At 29.6% G+C, this 21,238-nt stretch overlaps 1 protein-coding gene across 4 annotated transcripts in view; it reads right to left on the bottom strand.

The window, feature by feature from the left end:
• The window catches only part of LOC142325380 (cell growth regulator with RING finger domain protein 1-like), a 312,650-nt gene that overhangs the window by 22,078 nt on the left and 269,334 nt on the right, over positions 1-21,238 (bottom strand). For 3 of the 4 annotated variants that reach the window (XR_012756522.1, XR_012756523.1, XM_075367079.1), the window contains exons 4-6: positions 18,501-18,642; positions 12,707-12,814; positions 9,429-9,775 (exon numbers count right to left, since the gene is read on the bottom strand). Coding sequence is in view for 2 of the 4 variants with exons in the window: in XM_075367079.1 (XP_075223194.1) it covers positions 9,429-9,775; positions 12,707-12,814; positions 18,501-18,642 (597 nt within the window). In the remaining 2 variants the exon portion in view is untranslated. Of the gene's footprint in view, positions 1-95; positions 140-9,428; positions 9,776-12,706; positions 12,815-18,500; positions 18,643-21,238 lie in introns of all 4 variants that reach the window. The other variant, XM_075367080.1, reaches the window with a different exon arrangement.

The raw sequence follows: 21,238 nt of genomic DNA, 5'->3' as shown, positions 1-21,238 counted from the left end.
ATAGTCATTTAGAGTACCAGACCTATTTCTATTTGTAAGGTAAAAACTAACTTATTACAACGTAAAAAATCAGCTGTTTCCAATGGTATGCTTACCTTTTTTCTATCTCTTTTCAGTAAAAGGTTATACAACAGATCTTCTGTAATCACAAAAATTTTCTTTGTACATAAATAATGTTGAATTTCATAAGTGAATTTTTTTTTATATCTTTGTTTAGCTGCATATATTAGTCAGTAATTTTGTTCTGCAATTTGGCAATGCATTAAAAAAATTAAGAACAACTGTTTGTTACTATAAAGCTTTATTTACATTGTGAAGTAATAATTAGTTATTGTCTTATATTTACATCTGAATAAGTTTTTACGGTGCTGATTTATTTGTATTTAGTTTTAAAATGGATGACCATGAAACAGACAATTTTTTAGATGTTCAAACTTCACAGTTAAGTGATCAGGAAAGTCTTTTCAGGCCAGATTCTGATTATGATCCACAGTGGAATGTAGAAGATGATTGATTTGGATGTTAGTTCAAGTGATGAAAGTTTTGCAGATTTTGTTCGGGTGTTCAGTCATGATATTGAAGGTAACATAACAGTAGATAAAAGTCCAAATAATGAAACGGCCCATGATGATGTTGAAGAAATTGATATAAAAACAGATAATTTTAGAAATCCTGAAAGGTTTATAAATTTACAAGGAGAAGATGACCAGCAAGATCCCTCTAATAAATGGGAACTGGTAGGTACTGTAGATGAACTTACACAGATTCCATTTATCCTAATAATGAAGAACTGGGTATAAATCCTGATTTAACTGATACAATGGCAGATTGCTTGCCATTTGATTTCTACAATTTATTTGTTACTGTTGTAAGACATAATCAATCATCTTGTTATAGAAACCAGTAGGTATGCTGTCCAGATGAAAAATAGAAGACCTAATATTACACCCAATGCACATATTATAAAAAGTGGTTTGATACTAATATAATTGAAACAGAAAATTTTTTGGGAATAATTACGCATATGGGCCTGTCACCAATTACCTTCAATGGCACTTTACTGGAGGAATGATGACCTATATTCTACGCCTGTAAGAAAACAAATGAGCAAGAACAGATTTGAACTGTTACTCAGTATGTTTCACTACTCTAACAATGAAGAGGCCAATGCTGATGACAAAATCTGCAAAGTTCAGTTCATGATTGATTCAGGGTTAGCAAATTTTAGGATGGCACTTACTCATGAACAGAGCATGTGCATCGATGAAAGTATGGTACAGTTTCTTGGAAGAATTTTTTCCACCAATATTTAAAAGAAAAGAAACAAATATGGAATTAAGATTTTCAAATTATGAGTAAAGGATTTTTATACAATATGCTATAAAGTATATGGTGGCAAGGAAAGGGGTGTTAGAAATGCACCTATTTCACAAAATATTGTGCTTGATTTGGTAGAGCCATATTTAGATTGCGGCAGATTATTGTACACTGATAATTGGTATTCCAACATTAAGTTATCAGAACAACTATTGAACCATGGTAGATATCTGATGGGGACTTTGAGAGAGAATCATAAGCTCAATCCACCAGAAGGCACAAAAGATAAATTGAAATTGGGTGAATGTATTGCTAGTAAAAATGACAATAAGGTTGTTGTATTAAAGTGGAAGAACAAGCAAGACATACTGATGGTGACAACAAAGCATATTGATGAAATGGTAACTAATGAAGAATGTGGAAAACCTGTTATAAAACCTCTAGCCATCACTGACTATAACAAAGGAAAATCTTACATATATTTATCCAATCAAATGGGTTCGTATAGCAGTCGTGCATTGTTCAGTAAAATGGTATCGTAAAATTATTTTTGATCTTTTACTAACCACTAATACTATATGGTTTCAATATATATTATTGCTCTTGTTAAGAAATCTACAAATATTACAAATTGTAAAGTGTCTATAATGAAGTCATTATTTGAAAAAATTGAAACAACTCATCAAAAAGAAGTACTGGCAAATCATATTTTGAAGAAAACAAACAAAACATTACGATGTAAAATTTGTTACATAAAGAAGTTGTCTGCTGCTGGCAGAGTTAATACAAAGAACAAAGAAAATACAAAATAATACAAAGAACAGTTAAAACACAATGCCAAACATGCATGATGCAAGTGTATTGACTGTTTTTTTTGTTTTTTTTTTTATTATCATACAATAAAATCTAAATACCTTACAGATAGCCCAAATAAAACTTGTAAATAGTATAATCTTAAATAGTGTGATTTTGTATTATTTTTTTAAATATTAAGTCATAGTTATGTAAGCAAAATTTAGTAGTAGAGATATTACAAAATTAGAGGGATAAATGAAACCTTTAAATAGTATAAATATTTATGTTTTTAAGTTTTTAATGAAGTTTAAGTGTTATCTAAACAAAAGGTTTTAATTATTCATTCAAATTTTAATGATGACTTTTGGTTTTTTCTTTTACATTCTGTTTAAAATGTAAAATAAATGTAATACAGTGTTCAGTCTGTTTTTTTCATCATGTTCTACATGTCAAGGTAAGCAAAACCAATTATTTACTTAACGATTTAAGTATTTATTAACGACTTAACGATTTTAATCATTTACTTAATGATTAAAATTTTTACGACAGTAATATAAACCATTAATGACATTACTTTGAGACATAAAATTATATCTCACTCATTGTAATGTTATGAGACACAAATTTGTTTCAATTTTTTTATGTGAAAATTGAAAAAAAATTTATTTGTATATATTATAATGTCAACCATAGACATTCTTTGAACAAAAAAACTAAAATTAGAGTAAAAATTTTTAGCAGTTTCAACAAGTATTGCCAAGTTTCGCAGAGCAGCCAACCTGTTAACAACAATTTTAACTTTGTTAAATTCACATTTCAATAAAAATTAGTATAACCCAAATAATTCTTCTTTGTTTAATAATTATTACTAAATACATAATATATGGAATTTTATAACACACCAGTCACAAGATTTATAATCTTTTTTAGGTAATTTATCTGTACAATTTTTTTTATTAAAGAGATTCAATAAAGAATTAGCCCATAAATTGTCAGCGAACAGTCTCCCTCTGTACTATGTAAATTTTTATGCAGAAAAATTAAATTAAAATACCAACGATTAAAAATTATAAATGTAATAAAAATAATGATCATTTAATAAGTTATATTTTTACTAAGAACTACATTACTGTAGCATATACTCAAAATGTATTAACAGAATCAAAAAATAATAAGAAATACTTTTATTAATCAAAATATTCTACTAAATATATATTTACACTATCATTAAACTGATTTATTCAAAATTATTAATATTTACACATTATTTATAACTAGCATTTATCAATAATTAATATTTCAACTGACAGCTTATTTTTATTTTGTGAATAAAGTACCGGGTGATTCAAAAAGAACTTCACAACTAAAAGCATATAAAAATTTATTGAGATGACTTACAGATTCCGTTGAGTTCTCATTTCATAGGAAAACATATCAATTTTGTCAACCAACATTAACTTCTGTTTAATATGGCTTCCATTTGTAATGCAACATACATCCCACCTGAAGTTGATTTCATTCCAAACTGTAGCCAGCAAGTTGGGCGTTTCCTCTCTATCTGCGGCATTAAAGTCTTAGCTCAACAAGATCCGTGGGTGAAGGTGGTACATAAAAACCAAGAAAAAATCTAACGGGGTCAAATCTGGTGAGTAAGGTGGCCATATAATTGGACCTTCACAACCAATCCACCAACCTGGGAATTGTGTATCAAGAAAATTTCATTCTCATCTTGCTAATAGTAATGACCTTCATCATCATCATTGTCTAACTGAGGAATTAGAAAATTTTGAAGCATGTCCATATAAATGATACCACTTACGGCGGCTGCCTCATGAAAGAAAAAACAAACTGTCTCAGTGAAGGTTTGGTGACAATTGTAAATTGTAAGCCTACTAGAATGCTTTATGAAAATTACATTGAACTGCAGTTGTTGACTGAAAATTGTGAAACTAAAGCACATAGCATGCACATTCTGCACCAATAAATATATACATTTTTAACAACTGGTGACAGCACTGGTTGCTGAATTCGACATTAATGAACTACATCAGTCAAAGCTTGATGTGTTTTGCTATGAAAAGAGAATCAACTGAATCTGTAGGTTATCTCAATAAATTTCTATATGCTTTTAAAGTTGTGAAGTCCTTTTTAAATCAGTTGCTATATGAATATGCAATAATATACAACAAAAATAAAGATATGAAAATGTAAATAAAATGAAGGAATGAAAAAAAATTGAAAAATTTAAGAAATATAATACAACTAAACAAAGTAATAAATATATTTATGATGAAAGTAAGTTTATACTAATTTTTAGTCAAAAAGGATTTATATTAAAATTAAGAAAATGATAATATATTGTATAATATAAAACAAAAAGTAACCATCAGAAAACTATAACAAAAAACTTAACAAAAAGGAAAGGAAAAAACACTTATGAGTTGTGATTTTTAAAATAAATTAACCATTTAAAGGAGAAAACATTTCAATAAAATATTTATAAAATTTAACAAACATCTTTGGTTTTCTGAAATTTTCCTTTTAAAGAAGGTAACCATTACTTTTTAATTTTACAAACACAAGTGCCCCACTAATATCTATCTATATATTTAAAATAGCACAGATTTATAGTACATGTAGTACATAAATTAATGAAAAAATATAAAACTATTAGGCTTTAATTTTATTAATAGCAATAAAATTGGAAGGTGAAAAAACAAAAAGATTAAATACGTAAAGAATATACATCATAATTAGGTCAATTTAATATATTTTATATTACACAATTTTTTTGTAACAGCAAAAATGTCATTTGCTTAAACTTTTCTGTCCAAATTATTGGTAACTTATTATCTAATTGATGAAAAAAATCAGGTTCATACATTTTATGTAATTTTATTAATATTAATTTTATGTAAGTTGAGGCCATATATGACAAGATCTTTAAACTAGTTTTAATAATAGTCATAAGCCATGCTGTCATACTACACATCTTTATTTGAATGTTGAACATTGCATAAAAGTTGCATCAGATAGAAAATCTACTGGCTGCAAAGTAAGGTCTTTATAAAATATTTTTAATGTGATCTTTTCTACATTGATGTGAAAGTTCAGTAAAAATCAAACATAGTTGTTAATGAAAGATAGAGATACTAAAGCAGGTAGCCTGGATTAAATAACATGATTCTTTAAGTAATAATTGTTTTGTTTTAAGAAAATGCACATTTCTGAACAAAGACATGCATTTAACAGCTGTTAGATTACTTCAACTGGGGAAAATTTTAAATCTTCTATATATACCTTTAACCTTACTTTAGCCACGACTCCCATAGTCGAGCAAGTGAAGGCCTTGCCCCAGGACCACACTCAAAAAAAAGGGTCCCATGAGTTGTAATTTCTTTAAATCAAAGTATTCAAACTAAAAACAGACTAAAACTAGGCAAACTTTGCACCAGCATTCCATGAGTTTTTTTGTTTTGTGTCAACACTCTCACTCAGTGTATTAGAATGATAGCACAAAAACTCTATGATCTGTTCCTCATCAGCAAATAAATTGAAAAAGTAGTGATGTAATCGTCTACCACAATATTTAACCAAATTTTTTTTTTTTGTAAAATTCTCATAAGAGAATTTTTAAACATTTTTCTTTTAAAAATGCAGCATCCAAAGTGTTCCAATTCTCCAGATATATGTTAAGATCATAAAATGGAACTTCAAAATTATTTTTCTGTTATTTTAAATTACTTTTTTTTTTTAGTTTTAATAAAAAGTACATATGTAGTACAAGTTGCCTAAACTTATTTACTACATTGTCAAACCATCACTGGTTGGCATTTGGCATCTATCTGTTCTGTCGCCCATGATTATTTTTATTTAATTCTATTTACTTTATTTTTTATTTCATTCTTTTCTATTTAAATTTTACGAAATTGAGAAAGTAAAAAAGAGAAAATATTTAAGAGGTGCGCAGGAAAGGAAACATGCAGACAAGAAAAAGAATTTGAAAACTGCCAAAAAGAAAGTTTGTTCACATTTTTAAAAACTAAGTCAAAAGAAACTGAAAATAAGGAAGATAATGCTAATAACTGATTTTACTTTGTGAACTGGTGTTCACAAAGTAGCTCAGAATAGCTTCCTCAATTTTGAAACAAAAATGGAAATAATACAGATAAAAATTCCGCAATTCATCCAAATCGAAATTTCAACTCATCAAATTTGATTTTGGACAATGAAGATGAAGTTAATAAAGATCATGATCAAGAACATAAATATCTTGATACAGTCAAATAATCAAAGAGAATACAACATCAACCACATTGGACCGATCCTGGAACATGACCATCACATTCTTCTGACAAAATTAAGAGTTTTACTTCTTAAAAGAAATATTGTCCAAGTAAAAGATTACAATTTTCCAATAAAAAAACAAAGTAAAAAATTTAGTATTTTGTACTGTTTATGTATTTTTATGTTACATTTAAATGGAGAAAATTACTCTCTTTTCCTGTTTAGCCTCCGGTAACTACTGTTTAGATAATACTTCAGAGGATGAATGAGGATGATATGTATGAGTGTAAATGAAGTGTAGTCTTGTACATTCTCAGTTCGACTATTCCTGAGATGTGTGGTTAATTGAAACCCGGAGAAAATTACTGCAGAAACTGACTTATATACTCAAAAATCGAAGTCAGAGTATTCTGTTTTCACTGTTATTTATTCTCCAGTCAGATATAAAGTCAGCCATAGCATTATCTAATGTAGACATTTATGACTGGAAACATCTTAGGAGTTGCTTAATTAAACATGAACCGCGTCACTTGCCCACAGACAATCACTCAAAGTATAGAATTAAAAAGTATATTATGTAAAGAACAAACAATATACAACATCCATCAAAGACATTTAAATTCAGAAGTAGATATTTAAATTCATAAGTAGATCACTGGCAAGAAGTTCCTAAAAGAATAAAACATTGCATATAATATTTGGCTAAAAACAATGATGCATTTCATGGAAATAATCAAACAATTCTTATATAACATAATGGTAAATTCTTAAACTTCACTGAAATCATTTCAAAATTTGATACAAGAATGGTAGAACATGAAAGATGAATTAAAGAAACTAATGACCATTACTTGAGTTAGAAAATACAATACAAGATTATTAATTTATTGACAAGTACAGTTAAAAATGAAATCATTAAAAAAAACTCTAAAGAGCAACATTACTCAGTAGAGTTAAACTGTAATGCATGTCTTTGATCTAAAAGTCGTATTGAACAATTAACTTTTATAATTAGAATTTTAAAAATGCCAAATGAAGACCAGAAATTTACTTTATAGGAAATTTATCAGAAATTTTACTTTAATTGTACTTTATCAGGTTTTCATCCATGCCAAAAATTACAGGTTTCGTTTTAACAAATGAACTACATAACCAGCTTCAAAATTTAAATATAGATTTAAATTATTGTCAAGGGCAAGTGTATGACAATGGTGCTAATATGGTTTATAAGTGAAAGACGTTCAGGCAAGGATTTAGGAACAAAGTCCATTGGCTTTATTGTGTAATGTTCTGGACATAATTTAAATTTATTACTGGCTAATATGGCCTCCTCGGTCCGTATGGCAATGACTTTATTTTGGAACATTCTCAAGACTTCATAAATTACTTTCTGTGCCTACTCATAGGTGGACTATTTCAATGAAATATTTAACTAATTCATGTCTAAAACCATTGCCAGGCATGATGGGAATGTAATATAAATTTTTTTAAGTTGGTTGGATTTAATTTGGACAAAATTTTGACTTTTAGATATTTTCACATCTTCTAATACTTCAAAAATTATTTGATACAGCAGTTTCCAAATAGTAAAAAATTGAAATCGTTGGTCAATAAATCAATAGATCGTCTGGCAACTAAATTATTTCAGCAGGGGATGAGTAAGATAAAGCTACAATATTATTAATGTAACAACGCAAGGAAAACAATACAGAATAAAATAAACAATGTTTATTTTAATGACAAATACAGAATCTTTTTGGTAAATTTTTGTATTTTTATAGCCTTCTTTTCAAACAGGCCTTGCGTATTTAAATAGCACATCCATTTAACACTATGTTAGAAAGTATAAAAAAAAGTGCCACAACTAACAAGATTTATATTAAAGGTAAATATTTAAAAATGAATTTACTAGGCACTCAATTTCAAAATAACATAAAAGTTTAACAAAAATCTATTATTTTGCATATTCTTATTTTTATAATTTCCTGAAAAAAATTTGCAAGTAAAACATATTTTTTATTTTAAAATAAATGAAAATCTGTTTAAATAAAATAAATATTTGGTTCCACTCTTTTTAATTATTCATCATCATTACATAACAAAGGCAAACCAAAAAATAAGTTGCACTCTTAAAATAAAAAATTAATTTATCTCTGAACATCAACAAATGAACATCTACTTCTTGAGAAGCATGATACGATCTTGGTCAAATTTTGATTTATAAATAACAGGCAAATGATAACAATATCAATTAATTCCAAACCATTCCTTAACTAAAAGAAACATTTATGTCCCTAAAAGAACATGAGAATGAAATAATTGCTTGAGAAATAAAATTAAACAGAAATACAAATGTAATCAAAATAATAAATTAGAAGTAATAAATTGATTCATGAAAATTCACTATAAACAAGGCGATTGTTACAGATGAATTGAAGGTATTACAATACTGACACTTGTATAGAGTTGCTCAGTCAACATTGCAAGGAACATAATACTGATAGTGAGTGCAACTTAACTTTTAATTCTACGGCTCAAGTATTCATGCACATATTTCTTTTTTTTAAAGCTCCGACCAATTTATTGTTAATTATTTAATATTCACTTTCTTAATAATTAAATTTTAATTATTTACCTAATAATACATATTTAATTTGTATAATAATAGAAGCGTAGATTTAATTCTACAACAGTTATAAATACATGGTTTTTATTATCTTATATTCTAATATTGCAATTCAAACAACTATTCATTAAAACTATAACAAAAAATTTATTTAGAATAATGGAAAATGAAATCATGTATAAAACTTTCATATACTGTAATTTTTAGTTAATGATAATAAAAAATAGTAAAAACAAAATATATAAAAAATTATAACATTTGTATTTTTATCATGTACACAATAAATACATAAAAACTATGGTCACAGCTCTTATTGAAGAAAATAATATTCTACATTTTACCATACATAAATTATTTATAAATAATCATTAAATAAATTAAAAAAATCCATTAGTTTATCTACCGGTGGAATCCAAGAAAATCAGTCAGTCTATCTTGTAGCCATTGTGTAATTGGCTCTGGTTTTGAGGGTGTCGAATTTGTTGATTCAGGAAGGTATTCTTCAGTACGTATGCAAAAATAACTTTTAATTGGACTACGACACATCGGACAAGTATCCAATTTACTAAAACATGAGGCACATATACATGTGTGTCGACAAGGCAATAATGCTCGTGACAAAGGAAAATATTGGCAGACCACACAGAGCTGTTCTCCAGAATGATTCCATACTGAATCGAGTAGGAGAGCTCGATCTTTAGGACTTTCATCTTCGTAGGTAAGAGGGTTACCTGTTGCAAGGTATAATTGCTGCAACAGAATAAAACAAAGTAATGATATTTACTATACCAACATAAATGAAACAACAAAAACATGCTTAACTTATTGATTATTAATACTAAATTATTAATATTAGTCTAAACCAGAGGTCACAGGAATCTGTCAAGAAGGCATCAGCGGAATAAAATGATAACGAAGAACTGCTACGTTAACAATTTTAAATAATGCAAAGAACAAGACTTCTGTATTCAAATCTACTCGCCATACAAACTCTTGCTCATAAAGTTACAAAATTTTGACACACGTTATAATAGTCAAGAACAGTAATAGGCAGTATTTTTTTCTTTTTTTATTTCATTGATGCTTTCATTTACGTGGTTTTCTAGGATTGCATGTTCTCTCTTTTTAACTTCTTCCTCTCAGTTTACTAATTCTTTTTCAATAAGAAAAGCTGAATAAGTGGAATTCAATGACAAGACTTTAAAGATAAATAAAGGAAAAAGCAACATGGAACAGGGAATGTCATATCTGCCCATTAAAATATTATATCAGCCTAAACAGTTTGATATATTTATTATTGAGAATGGAAAAATGGATTAGGAAATCAGTGGTAGTTTGCAGAAGGGAACAACATATCAGCAAGGTAGAAAACATTTTATGTAATAATAAAGGCAAACAACAACAAAGTAATGACTAGTTATATATGCTCAAAACAATTCTAATTTACTGCAGAGTTTGAAAATATAAATGCAGTGAAGTTCTTGAATAGTAAAAACAAAGTTCTTGAGAGTAATTTATCAAAGGTACAACAAAAGAAAAAATAAAACAGAAATGTAAAAGTAAAGAAAAATCTGGTTAAGAAAATTAAGAGGAAAGATGTAAAAGGCCAATATCAGATGATAAAGAAATTTGAAAAAATAAGAGAATGTGTAATATCCTGGAAGAATGGTGATTGCAGAGGAAATGCAAAAGAGAAAGGCTCAGATTGAGGTGGCAGGAAGATGTAACAAAAATAAGATTCTCAAAACCGAACTGCGAGTGTTCATTATGCACAGTTTTTAAGGTAACAAAAAACCTCAACTCTTTATACCATACTAAATACAAGGTTCATTCAAAAGAAACCAAACTTTAAAAAATAAAAATCAAAGCTTTGATTGTAATAAAACTAGTAAACTAATACTAAAGGCAAGGGAACAATGTTACATATATCATCATGTTTTATTTGCCCGCACTTCAGGCCTCTACTTTTTCACTACCTCTCTCTTAAACACTGTATTGTTTCCAAATAAAACTTACTGATATTATGATCACATGGGATATACTCACAACAAATGATACAAATCCAAATAAAAAGGACTATCGATATTAATTTCTTATTTAACTCTGGTGAGCTTGATGTGAAATAAATACACACATACTAATAACATTGTATACAGCTGATATATTCTTCACTATAAGCATTTTAGAAAAACTTTCAAAATTTCTGTAAATGTTTTGCTCTATTTGAAACATAATTTCACATACACATGCACGCGTGCGTATACACACACACAGGCATGTACACACATGCGCGCACATGCACACACACACACAGACAGAGAGAGAGAGAGAGAGAGTTATATTTATATAAAAAGTATGTTATTTAATATTTACTAACAATCACAAACACTTATTAAACATAGAAAATTCATGGTAAATGATTATGTTACTGTTGCTTAATTAAAATAGCTTCTCCAACCATTATATTTAAAACCACTGCATTTTTAACCAGACTAAGTCTTAGCTCCTCCTAATGAATTTACCTTCCCCCCCCAAAAAGATTACAAAATTAAAGCCGACTTATGAATAAATACTTTTTCCTGTGTAGCCTCCAGTAATTACCTTTTAGATAATACTTCAGAGGATGAATGAAGATGATATGTATGAGTGTAAATGAAGTGTAGTCTTGAACAGTCTCAGTTCGACCATTCCTGAGATGTGTGGTTAATTGAAACCCAACCACCAAAGAACACCGGTATCCACAATCTAGAATCCGTGTAAAAATAACTGACAGTATGAATAAATACTGCTACGTTTTGAAACAACCCTTTCTAGATATCAGACACTTATGTTTTATAGTGTTACACAAAGAAATGGACATACTACAGGAATACGTTCTAAAGGAAATTAAAATAAAGAAAACCATTTACATAAACATGAATTCAAAAATACTTTCTTTTCAGTTATGTGTACTGTTAATTTTTCTTCAAATTTTATTGAAATGAAAGGTAAGATAATACATTTCTGTGGATATAAATTAGTTAAAAGTTTTAATTTTAATTAATTTTAACATTTTAAAAACGGATTCCCAGATGAATTTTTATAGCCATTTGATATAATTTTTTAAAATTCAATAAATAACATAAAAAAGCTCTTCTCAGAAGTAATGAAAATAAATTTTCTTAAACTGCTAAAAATAAATGAAAAATATATCTATAGAAAATTTAATTGAGAATAAATTCAGTAGATACCAATTACTTTTTTTTAAATTCTACTTTTTCTAAGTTTAAATGTAATTAACTTTATACATAATTTTAAGAACAGCTTACCAAAATTCCATATGCCTTCCTCAAACGCTTTCGGCTATTCTGCCATCTTCAGGAGGAATTTATAATTTATAATTAAAATATATAAAAATGTAAAATTCACATAATAAAATTAAACACATAATAATTAATTGTGAAAAACTTAATTTGTAATTTATTTTATTATCATACAACAAAATTTCTCTTTTACCATAAAAAATATATAACAATAATAATCAACATGTAGATTTTAAGAAAATAATAAAATATAATTTAAATTATGTAATTTATCAAAAAATATTAAATTCAGCTTTTAAATAGTTTCTTCTACTGTTAATTATTTATATAGAAGGACATAATCAAGAACAGAATAAAATTTTCTGCAAAAAATGTTTACCTTCAGGCATGATAATTGGCCGTTTGCCTGTTTCAGGTACTGTGCCAGTATACTAGTTGGCAATGTGCATACTGCATCTTTGATATGTACTACGTTAATCAGTGCTACCTGAAATAAAATACAATATTCTATTATTTACAGTACTATAATAATTAAACTAAAGAAAATATTTATTGTCAATGTAAAGTACGCAGTAATTATAATAAAGATTTTTATGTATAAAAATACATTTAAAAAAATTTTTTTTTTATACATTTTTTCTTCTTTTTCTATAATGTATCTATGTTATAATGCTTCCCAAAAGTCCTGTTAAAGATTAACTGGAGAAATAAAAGGATTCTATTTTCATATAGCTCTATAAGAATTTCACACTTTTTATTTTTTATGTATAGTTCAATAGAATACTAACAGTAAATGTATCATGTATTACTAATGAAGTATCAAGTATTACTTTTTATTATACACATATCTCAATTTATTATAAGTTAATTTAATACATAATAATAAACAATAAAATAAAAAATCTATAATAAACCTATATTAAAAAAGACTTTAACATAAACATAACAGTATCTATCACTTAATTACAAAACAGTTACATTAACATTTAGTTAAAAAAAGTTTTTAAATGATATACTGTAATTCTGCAACTGTTATCCTTTGCAGCTGCAATAGTTGAGCTGATGTTCATTATATGGCAGTCCTTGATGATCATAATGAAGATGTCAGTTGTAGTATACTGAAATATGTTTGAATATCAATCAAATTTCAGTATCTTGACATACAAAATAGCACATATAGGCATTACAGGAAAACGACTATCTAAAACAACTTATTGATCATGAGAACTTTATAGCCATTTGATATAATTTTTTAAAATTCAATAAATAACATAAAAAAGCTCTTCTCAGAAGTAATGAAAATAAATTTTCTTAAACTGCTAAAAATAAATGAAAAATATATCTATAGAAAATTTAATTGAGAATAAATTCAGTAGATACCAATTACTTTTTTTAAATTCTACTTTTTCTTAGTTTAAATGTAATTAACTTTATACATAATTTTAAGAACAGTATATTTCAGTATACTACAACTTGCATAAGTATCTTGTGCCTAGTATACTTTAAGTGTGGCACCTAAAGACAAAATTCTTTTCATTGTTTTCATTATTAAGATTGACTAACCATTCGGTTTAAGGGCATTAATTTAACTCACAATTAAAAAATTAAAACATTTACCTAACAGCCAAGAAGAAAATATTTCATTTAAAAATGGTAATAATATTGCAGAAAATTGGTGATTTTTAGATCTGCAATCAGTGGCAATCCTGAATGTGCAGTTCTGATAATGAGAAGAGTAAGAACAAAATACAAGGACAGATATCCACTTCAATAAAAATATACACCAGAAAGCAACTGTGCTTGACCCTTAATTCAGAAGAAATGTCAAATGAATTGCCGCTAGATTTGATTCAAAATGGCTCACTTACATTGTAAAAGACTGTTTCTCTTTTCTATTTTAATAAAACAAGAATTAGGTGAAGTGGCCATGCAGAAAAATGGGGTTAATTATAATGAGGACTAAGAATGCAACTAAAAGAAATTTTAGTTAAAAAGAAATAATCTGATAAAATTGATAGGGCAAAAAGTAATTAGTTGGATATAAGTAAAACAGGTGAACATTCTATAACAAGTATTACAAGAATGATTATAGAATGAAAGTTAAAGGCACATGTGAAGATAATGGTAACAAAAAATCCAAATGGGAACTTTCGAATACACCAAACAAATGACAAGGCATACAATTGCTGGTGTCACTGATATAATGATGATATCAAAGCAATGTTACAATCTGCTTTTGTTCAGAATATCCCTAATGAAAAACTATTCTCCAATAATAAATACTTCATGGTAAAACATCTAACCAAGATTTAGGAGATATTAAGTTCATAATACATCTTTTCTTACTGAGTCAGGGAATGTTTTTTGTGTTTGGCTTTTTCTAGGTGAAAAATGCTTTGGCATTCGAACATGATGTATATATTTTTAAAAAAACTACATTTTACAAATTCACATTTAAAAACAAAAACATCTTTAAAAACAATTAAAATACATCTTAAAATGAAAAAAGTGAAGTATATGCAAAGATTAAAATATAAACACAAGAATAATTATACTATATATCTGATAAAGATTAAAAAAATTACCATCTACTTTACGGCAATTGGCTTAAATAACTGAAACATAGTAATTCAAATATTTGGATATAAACAGACAGCTCCAAGGAATCATAAAACGTAAGTTAATTTCATTTCATTATCCCCCAGAATAGTTTGCATGTTGGACCCTAGTTTAAATTTCAGACTCAATGCCACATAACATACAATCCACAAGGATGTGGTGCACTATTAGTTGGCAATCACAGCGAGCATAAAATGGTGCATCTATTTGAGTCATCAGATATCCATGAATGTGTACCAATTGCAAACTGCAGATAATAACCTGCTGTCGACTGACAGTTATTTCTGCATGAGGAGCTCCATGGTAAAACACTGTCCTTAATTGGGTGAAATTTACTGTTCATGGTAGGTATACAACTCCAGTTGCGGAGCAATTCGTTGGTTGTGTAAACTGTATACATTAAGTAATGGTGGATAAACAATTGTTAAGAATCACCTTTATTTACTTTCAAAAATTACACTTCATTAATTAAATATTGCAATGAGTTATAATAATTTATGTTTTTAGTCAAGTTCACATTTTAAATATATATTAAATATGTCTAGCCAAACAATAAAATCTTTGTGATGTTGTTGCTAATGCATCTTAAAGGAAAGTAAATTCATGTAATTAATTCTAACAATAATTATAATCAGCTGGTTCATTAACAAATAAAAAGAAAAAAGATGACAGGAGATGTTTACATTAAGCAAGAGGTCAAAGAAAACAAATGAATCTGAACAGCAGCATCCCATTCACTTTGCCATTCATCATGAACTACCCTCTCCAGGAAACAGACAAGATTGTTAGAACCAACACAACTGGTAAAAGCTGAAAAGAAGCCCCTTTTGTCACACTATCTACATGCTCATTGCCTGAAATTCCTGTATGGTTGGGGATCCAGCAGAAGCGGGAACTGAAGAAGCTGGATCTGCTTTGGTGGAAACCACATTGTTCTGGTGAAATCAGGCAGTTTCTCTCAAGGGACCATACTAGACGACGGTTTAGTATTCATTCCATCACCTTGCACAGGATACTGGTCAAGGGTATAGGACGATAACTTGTCAGGCAAAATTTATCCTTACCAGATTTCAGTATGGAGATAACCAGTGCCTCTGACCAAGAATCTAGAAACACCTGGTCAGGGAAGAACTGTTTATTCATTTGCAAAATGAAACACTGAATCTCACAAACAACGGGGTGTCTGGAGTATACATCACTAATTGCCTGTAAGGCACTCAAGGAATCTGAACAAACAAGAGCATGTCGAAATTCTGGACTAACCATAAATAAGGCCTTATTAGTGGCATATACCTCTGCAATAAAAATAATGGATATCCTAGGAAGACCAAACATGTATGTTCTGTTGCCAATTACAAAACCACAACCAACAGAATTAACGTTTCTAGAGTGACGTGTATAAACTGTAATATCATGATTCACGCTATTCATAATACCACAAAGTTAGTTTTACAAGATAACTGGATTTGTGTTCTTTTTATTGCACTAACTAAAATCAAAGCAGTAATTAATGAGAGAAGGCTGCCAAGGTAGATAATAACATGGAGCAACAGTAAGAACTGGAGGTAATTGCACATGTAAAGCTGAGAAAAGGCTTTGAGTTCTGATAACTAGCGAAGCAGTAAATTTCAGCTGTTCCTGAAATCAGTTAGCATGCTGGTTCAAAAATACCTCATCGAAGGTTGGATGAGTTGGGTTGTGCTTTAATGGGAGCCATGTAGGAGCATATCACTTGCTTCCATCTGTTACAAAGAGATGGCTCACTACTATCCACCAGCAGACTTACCACAGGACTAGAACAAAAAGCACCCATGGCAAGACAAATGAATGAATGATGGACTGCATTGAGCATTTTTTTTTAGTGCGGTGGCCCACAGCGATGAATAAGCCACGCAACTGTACTCTAAATGGGAACTGACTAGAGCTCGGTAAAAGCGCAACATGCATATACGATCAGCTCCCCAATGGGTTTTAGATAGAACCCACAGCATGTCCAACATTTTAAGACTTTTTACCTTCAGCTTCTTTAAATATGTTATCCATGTCAGCTGTTGGTCTAACCACATTCTTAGAAATCTAACACGCGTGCATGTATCAACTGGTACACCATGTAAATACAGTTGAGAGTCAACATGTCCCCTCATTCGAGCAAAAAAATACTGTTTGTTTTTTCTGGCAGAAGCATGAATCCAGTAGATTTACCACTATGATTCTAAGTGGGTTATTGTGTTTTGAAGCAGCTTCTCACCAGTAGCTAACGTTTTTACATGCTACATAAATAGAAAATCATCTACTAATAAAGAACACATAACTGATTTTCGCTTGCAGTTTGTTATATTATTTACGGCTATGGCAAACAAAGTAACACTTAGGGCACTTCCCTGAGGCAGTCCATTTTCCACTGTGAAACCTTCAGGTACCATTTCCTAATCAAACTGGGAAGGACTGACTACTGAGAAAACCCCTTATATATGAGAGGAGATTACTTTGTACACCCCGTCCATGAAGTTGAACGAACAAAGCTCATTGGCAATCTCAGTCACATTGATCTCCAAAAGGTCCCGGCAGAAGATTACACCTTGGCTTGTATTTAAGATTTGTGGCATACCGATTTTATATTGATACCGCCCATGTATTGATGAGATGCAACAGTGATTGACAATGCTGGTTATTAAACGTCTCAACTAGTATCGTTCCATCTTATCTTAATTTCTTGACGGTTTTTGGTGAAACACGTGAACCAGTTATTACTTTGTTTATCACCATCCTTTATTCTAATCTCAACTTTATTTTTTGTTTGTCTTACATATCTTACTAAACTGCAATTGTGGTCTTTTCTTAACAATTTACAAGTCCCTGCTTTTTCAACAGGTTTGTTTTATCTTTAGCGTTTCAGGGGACAGAGGTCAAGTCAATTTCCTTGATATAACCAATGTAATGTTCAAGTTACTGATTTTAATGATTTTTCCTAATATTTTTTAGTTTGCACTACACATAGGCAATACGTAATTTTTGTTCATATTTCCTTTGATTCTGCTTCTGTATTGTTATGAGGGAAGGTTGTTTTACTGGATTTGTTCAATTTTCTGTCAATTCTTTTCTGTACCAAATTCTTTTCAACCAAATGATCTTTTTAATGAAAATAATGAACTCAGCTGTATCTTTAATGAAATTATTTTCTCTGCAAAAAGCTTCCAGACATCCTGTTTGCTATACTAATCAGTGCATTAAAAACAACCATCTGATTTAAGATCTCTAATGTTACAAACTTTATTTTCCTGCAGTGGCTGCTCTCTGGGATAGAAGTTAATAATCTATGTTGTTACTTTGAGTTTAGTAGGTAATATTTCTCATATCAACACTATTGATACTTTCATTAAAAAATAAATATTTCTAAAAACCATAAAAACCTATAGCAGTAATTTAAAATCTTCACCCAAAATCTTATAAAGGAATAATTCAGAAAGAATTTTTCTGACATTGGCCAATCTTCATGCATAAAAGAAATAAACAGAATTAAAAAAATATAACTAATTTTTTCTTGAAGTACTTACAGTTTCATCAGGATGGAGTGTTGCTGGGTTATCTCTTATTAGAAATATAACAAGTGGATAACACAATCTAGGAGGTGTTCCTAAATCTAGTGCTGGATCAGGTAGAGACATTTTCATCAATTTCTCTCCATGAGATGATTCTCTATAAAAAAAAAATTATTATTATTACTATAATTCAATAACTAACAAATTATAATACAAATTATCAATAATGATATATTTACACATAAAATAATGAAGCAAATTATATATCTTCAACTGATAAGCAACTTCTGATTTTAAAATTAACAAAAGTTAAAAATATTATAAATTTCATTAAAAAAATAAATTAAACAACTTGTTTTCAAATGAGTTTTTTATTATTCCAATTAAAAAGAACAACTAAACTTGCCTGCTGACAGTTCTCGCACAAAAAATCTACAACAGGGCAACAGTGCTACAAAACATTTATGCACTTCATTCATATTAAAATATCTTACAAGCTAGTAGAGTACTAGAGATGTGTGGTGAAATCAACACAAAATGGTATTTAGCCCTGAGAAGACCACCATGATGCTGGTGAAGGACTGTTTGGCCACTATGCAGCATGCCCATGTTTCACAAGGACTAGTCATCCTTGTTACAATGGTATTTGGGTATATTCCTTGATGAGAATTTCAGTTTCAAGGAGCAGTTTCAGAGTGTCGCTAAGAAGGCATGCGATGCCTTCTTCAGCATTCATAGGTTGGTCCACCCCGACTAGAGCCAAATTTTAAAACAATGAAAATTTTATATAAACATGTATTATGTTTTATGCAGCACCTGTATGGACAAACAGAATGAGGTATAAAAGCTATCCCGATATTTTGTTGAGGGCTCAGCCTCTCCTGTTCCTTACTGGGATGGAGGGGGGATCTGTAAGGCTGTTTCACGTGAGGTAGTTCTACTTATCTCAAACCAATTTACATCCTCGTGTTGAAACATCAGTTACATTATGTTGTGAATAACTTGGGTGAACTGACTATGCAGCATAATCGGGAAATAGAGCAGGAAGATTTTGGTATTTTGCAGGACATGTGGGATGAGATGGCAGATGGATGATACAAACACAGTCTCTTTCTAGATGTAAAGGTGACTCTCAGTGCCCTTACACTAGGCACTTAGGGCACTGAGAGTCACCTTGTGGATTTCCACAAACTGGTAAATGACTCGGTTCCTTTCAGGACATGGCGTATTTCAGGACAGGTTAGCTCGATTTGATTTGACTGACTTGGGTCTGTGTTCTCGATGCTTAGTATCAGATGATGCTTATCATGTGGTGTACATCTGCTCAAAATATGAGTTTAGGCATGCAGAGGTGGCAGGGACCTTGAGGGTATTGGTTTGAGTCTAGATTTGCAGGCTAAATGTAAAGTTAGAGATGAATAACACATTGTTTAAAGATTTAATAGGTTTTTGGTGCTTGAAAGAGGATTTTTAGTAAAGAATAGTAGCCTGGGGGGCTAGGGCTCCGTTTGGGTGCTTTCCACCAGAGTAGGCGCATTCGACAATTGTGCCTAGATATTGTTTCAACATCTAGGCACAATTGTCGTTGTGTTATTGTGTTATGTTCGTGGGTTGACTGGTAATTTTAGTTGCAGTATGGTAGGTCAAAATTATAATGTTTTGAACAATTTTTGAGGGTATGAGATTGTTTTGTTGTAGCTCAATTTGTAAATTTTTATTGGCTATCAGTTTTTTGATTCAATTTAGATGAGTTTGAAAAATCTCTTTTGTTAGTTGATGGGTTTTAACCCTGACAGAAATATCCTTCGAGGCATTTTCACTGGTGCCACCCTGACAGAGACCATACTGGTGATTGAAATAAGTAATCAGGTACTGAGGGTCTGGAAGATGACCTCTGGTAAGGAGCTTCAGGGTTAGGAGTGGAGGGGGTGGTGTGGCGACCGGGATAATCACAATTCTTCTCCTATGAGATCAGGATGTATATATGGTATTTCATGTTTGACCAATCATAGTGGTGGTCAGGTGGAAATTGGTTTTAATTCTTAGAAAGTCACATATATTTGATCTATAATCTAATTTATCTTGTCTTCCACATTAAATTAAAAGTAATAGTAACAATAATCATATAAATATCAGCATTTATCATAAGTAATGTTTTAACTTTGAACTAAAACATCAAACTGATCTTCCTACTGGCTACTGGCTACTGATACCAGCTATTTCTCCTTCCAATAGGCTATTTTCACAACTAATCTGCAAAGAAATCAGTCATTTTTTATATCCACCCTTATTTTAATTACACCCTAATTTTAATTATTATTTAAATTTTACTGAGAATCTAAAGTAAATCTTGTTCCTCCCAGTTTCTTTTCTTACCTATTAAAGAAGAATATCAAGTAAACAGTCTTTCAATCAATTTCTACATTATTATATTTCTGGGGTTATTGTCCTTTTTACTTCTGCTTTTATTATACAATAATATTTTGACCTGCACATCAGAACTACAATTGCTATCACTTTGCAAAGTAACATTTCTTTCTATCCATCCGAACTTTTCTTATTAATGTCTGTATGATTCTTGTAATTTCTACAGACTGCTGAAATTAGCATATTTTTAAATCAAAAAAACTACTATTGAATCGACATCTAGAAGTACATCATCCAAAAATAATAGGTCATCAAATGGCAAAAAGTTTCATTTTAGAGTTTCTATATTCTATTTTTTAATGGCTTTGTCAAAATGTGAATTAAAG

This window comes from Lycorma delicatula, chromosome 5, assembly GCF_047948215.1.
Source record: "Lycorma delicatula isolate Av1 chromosome 5, ASM4794821v1, whole genome shotgun sequence".
Taxonomy (NCBI): Eukaryota; Metazoa; Arthropoda; class Insecta; order Hemiptera; family Fulgoridae; genus Lycorma; species Lycorma delicatula.
The sequence above is the reverse complement of the archived record's forward strand: the minus strand, read 5'-3'. Positions and strand labels throughout refer to the sequence as shown.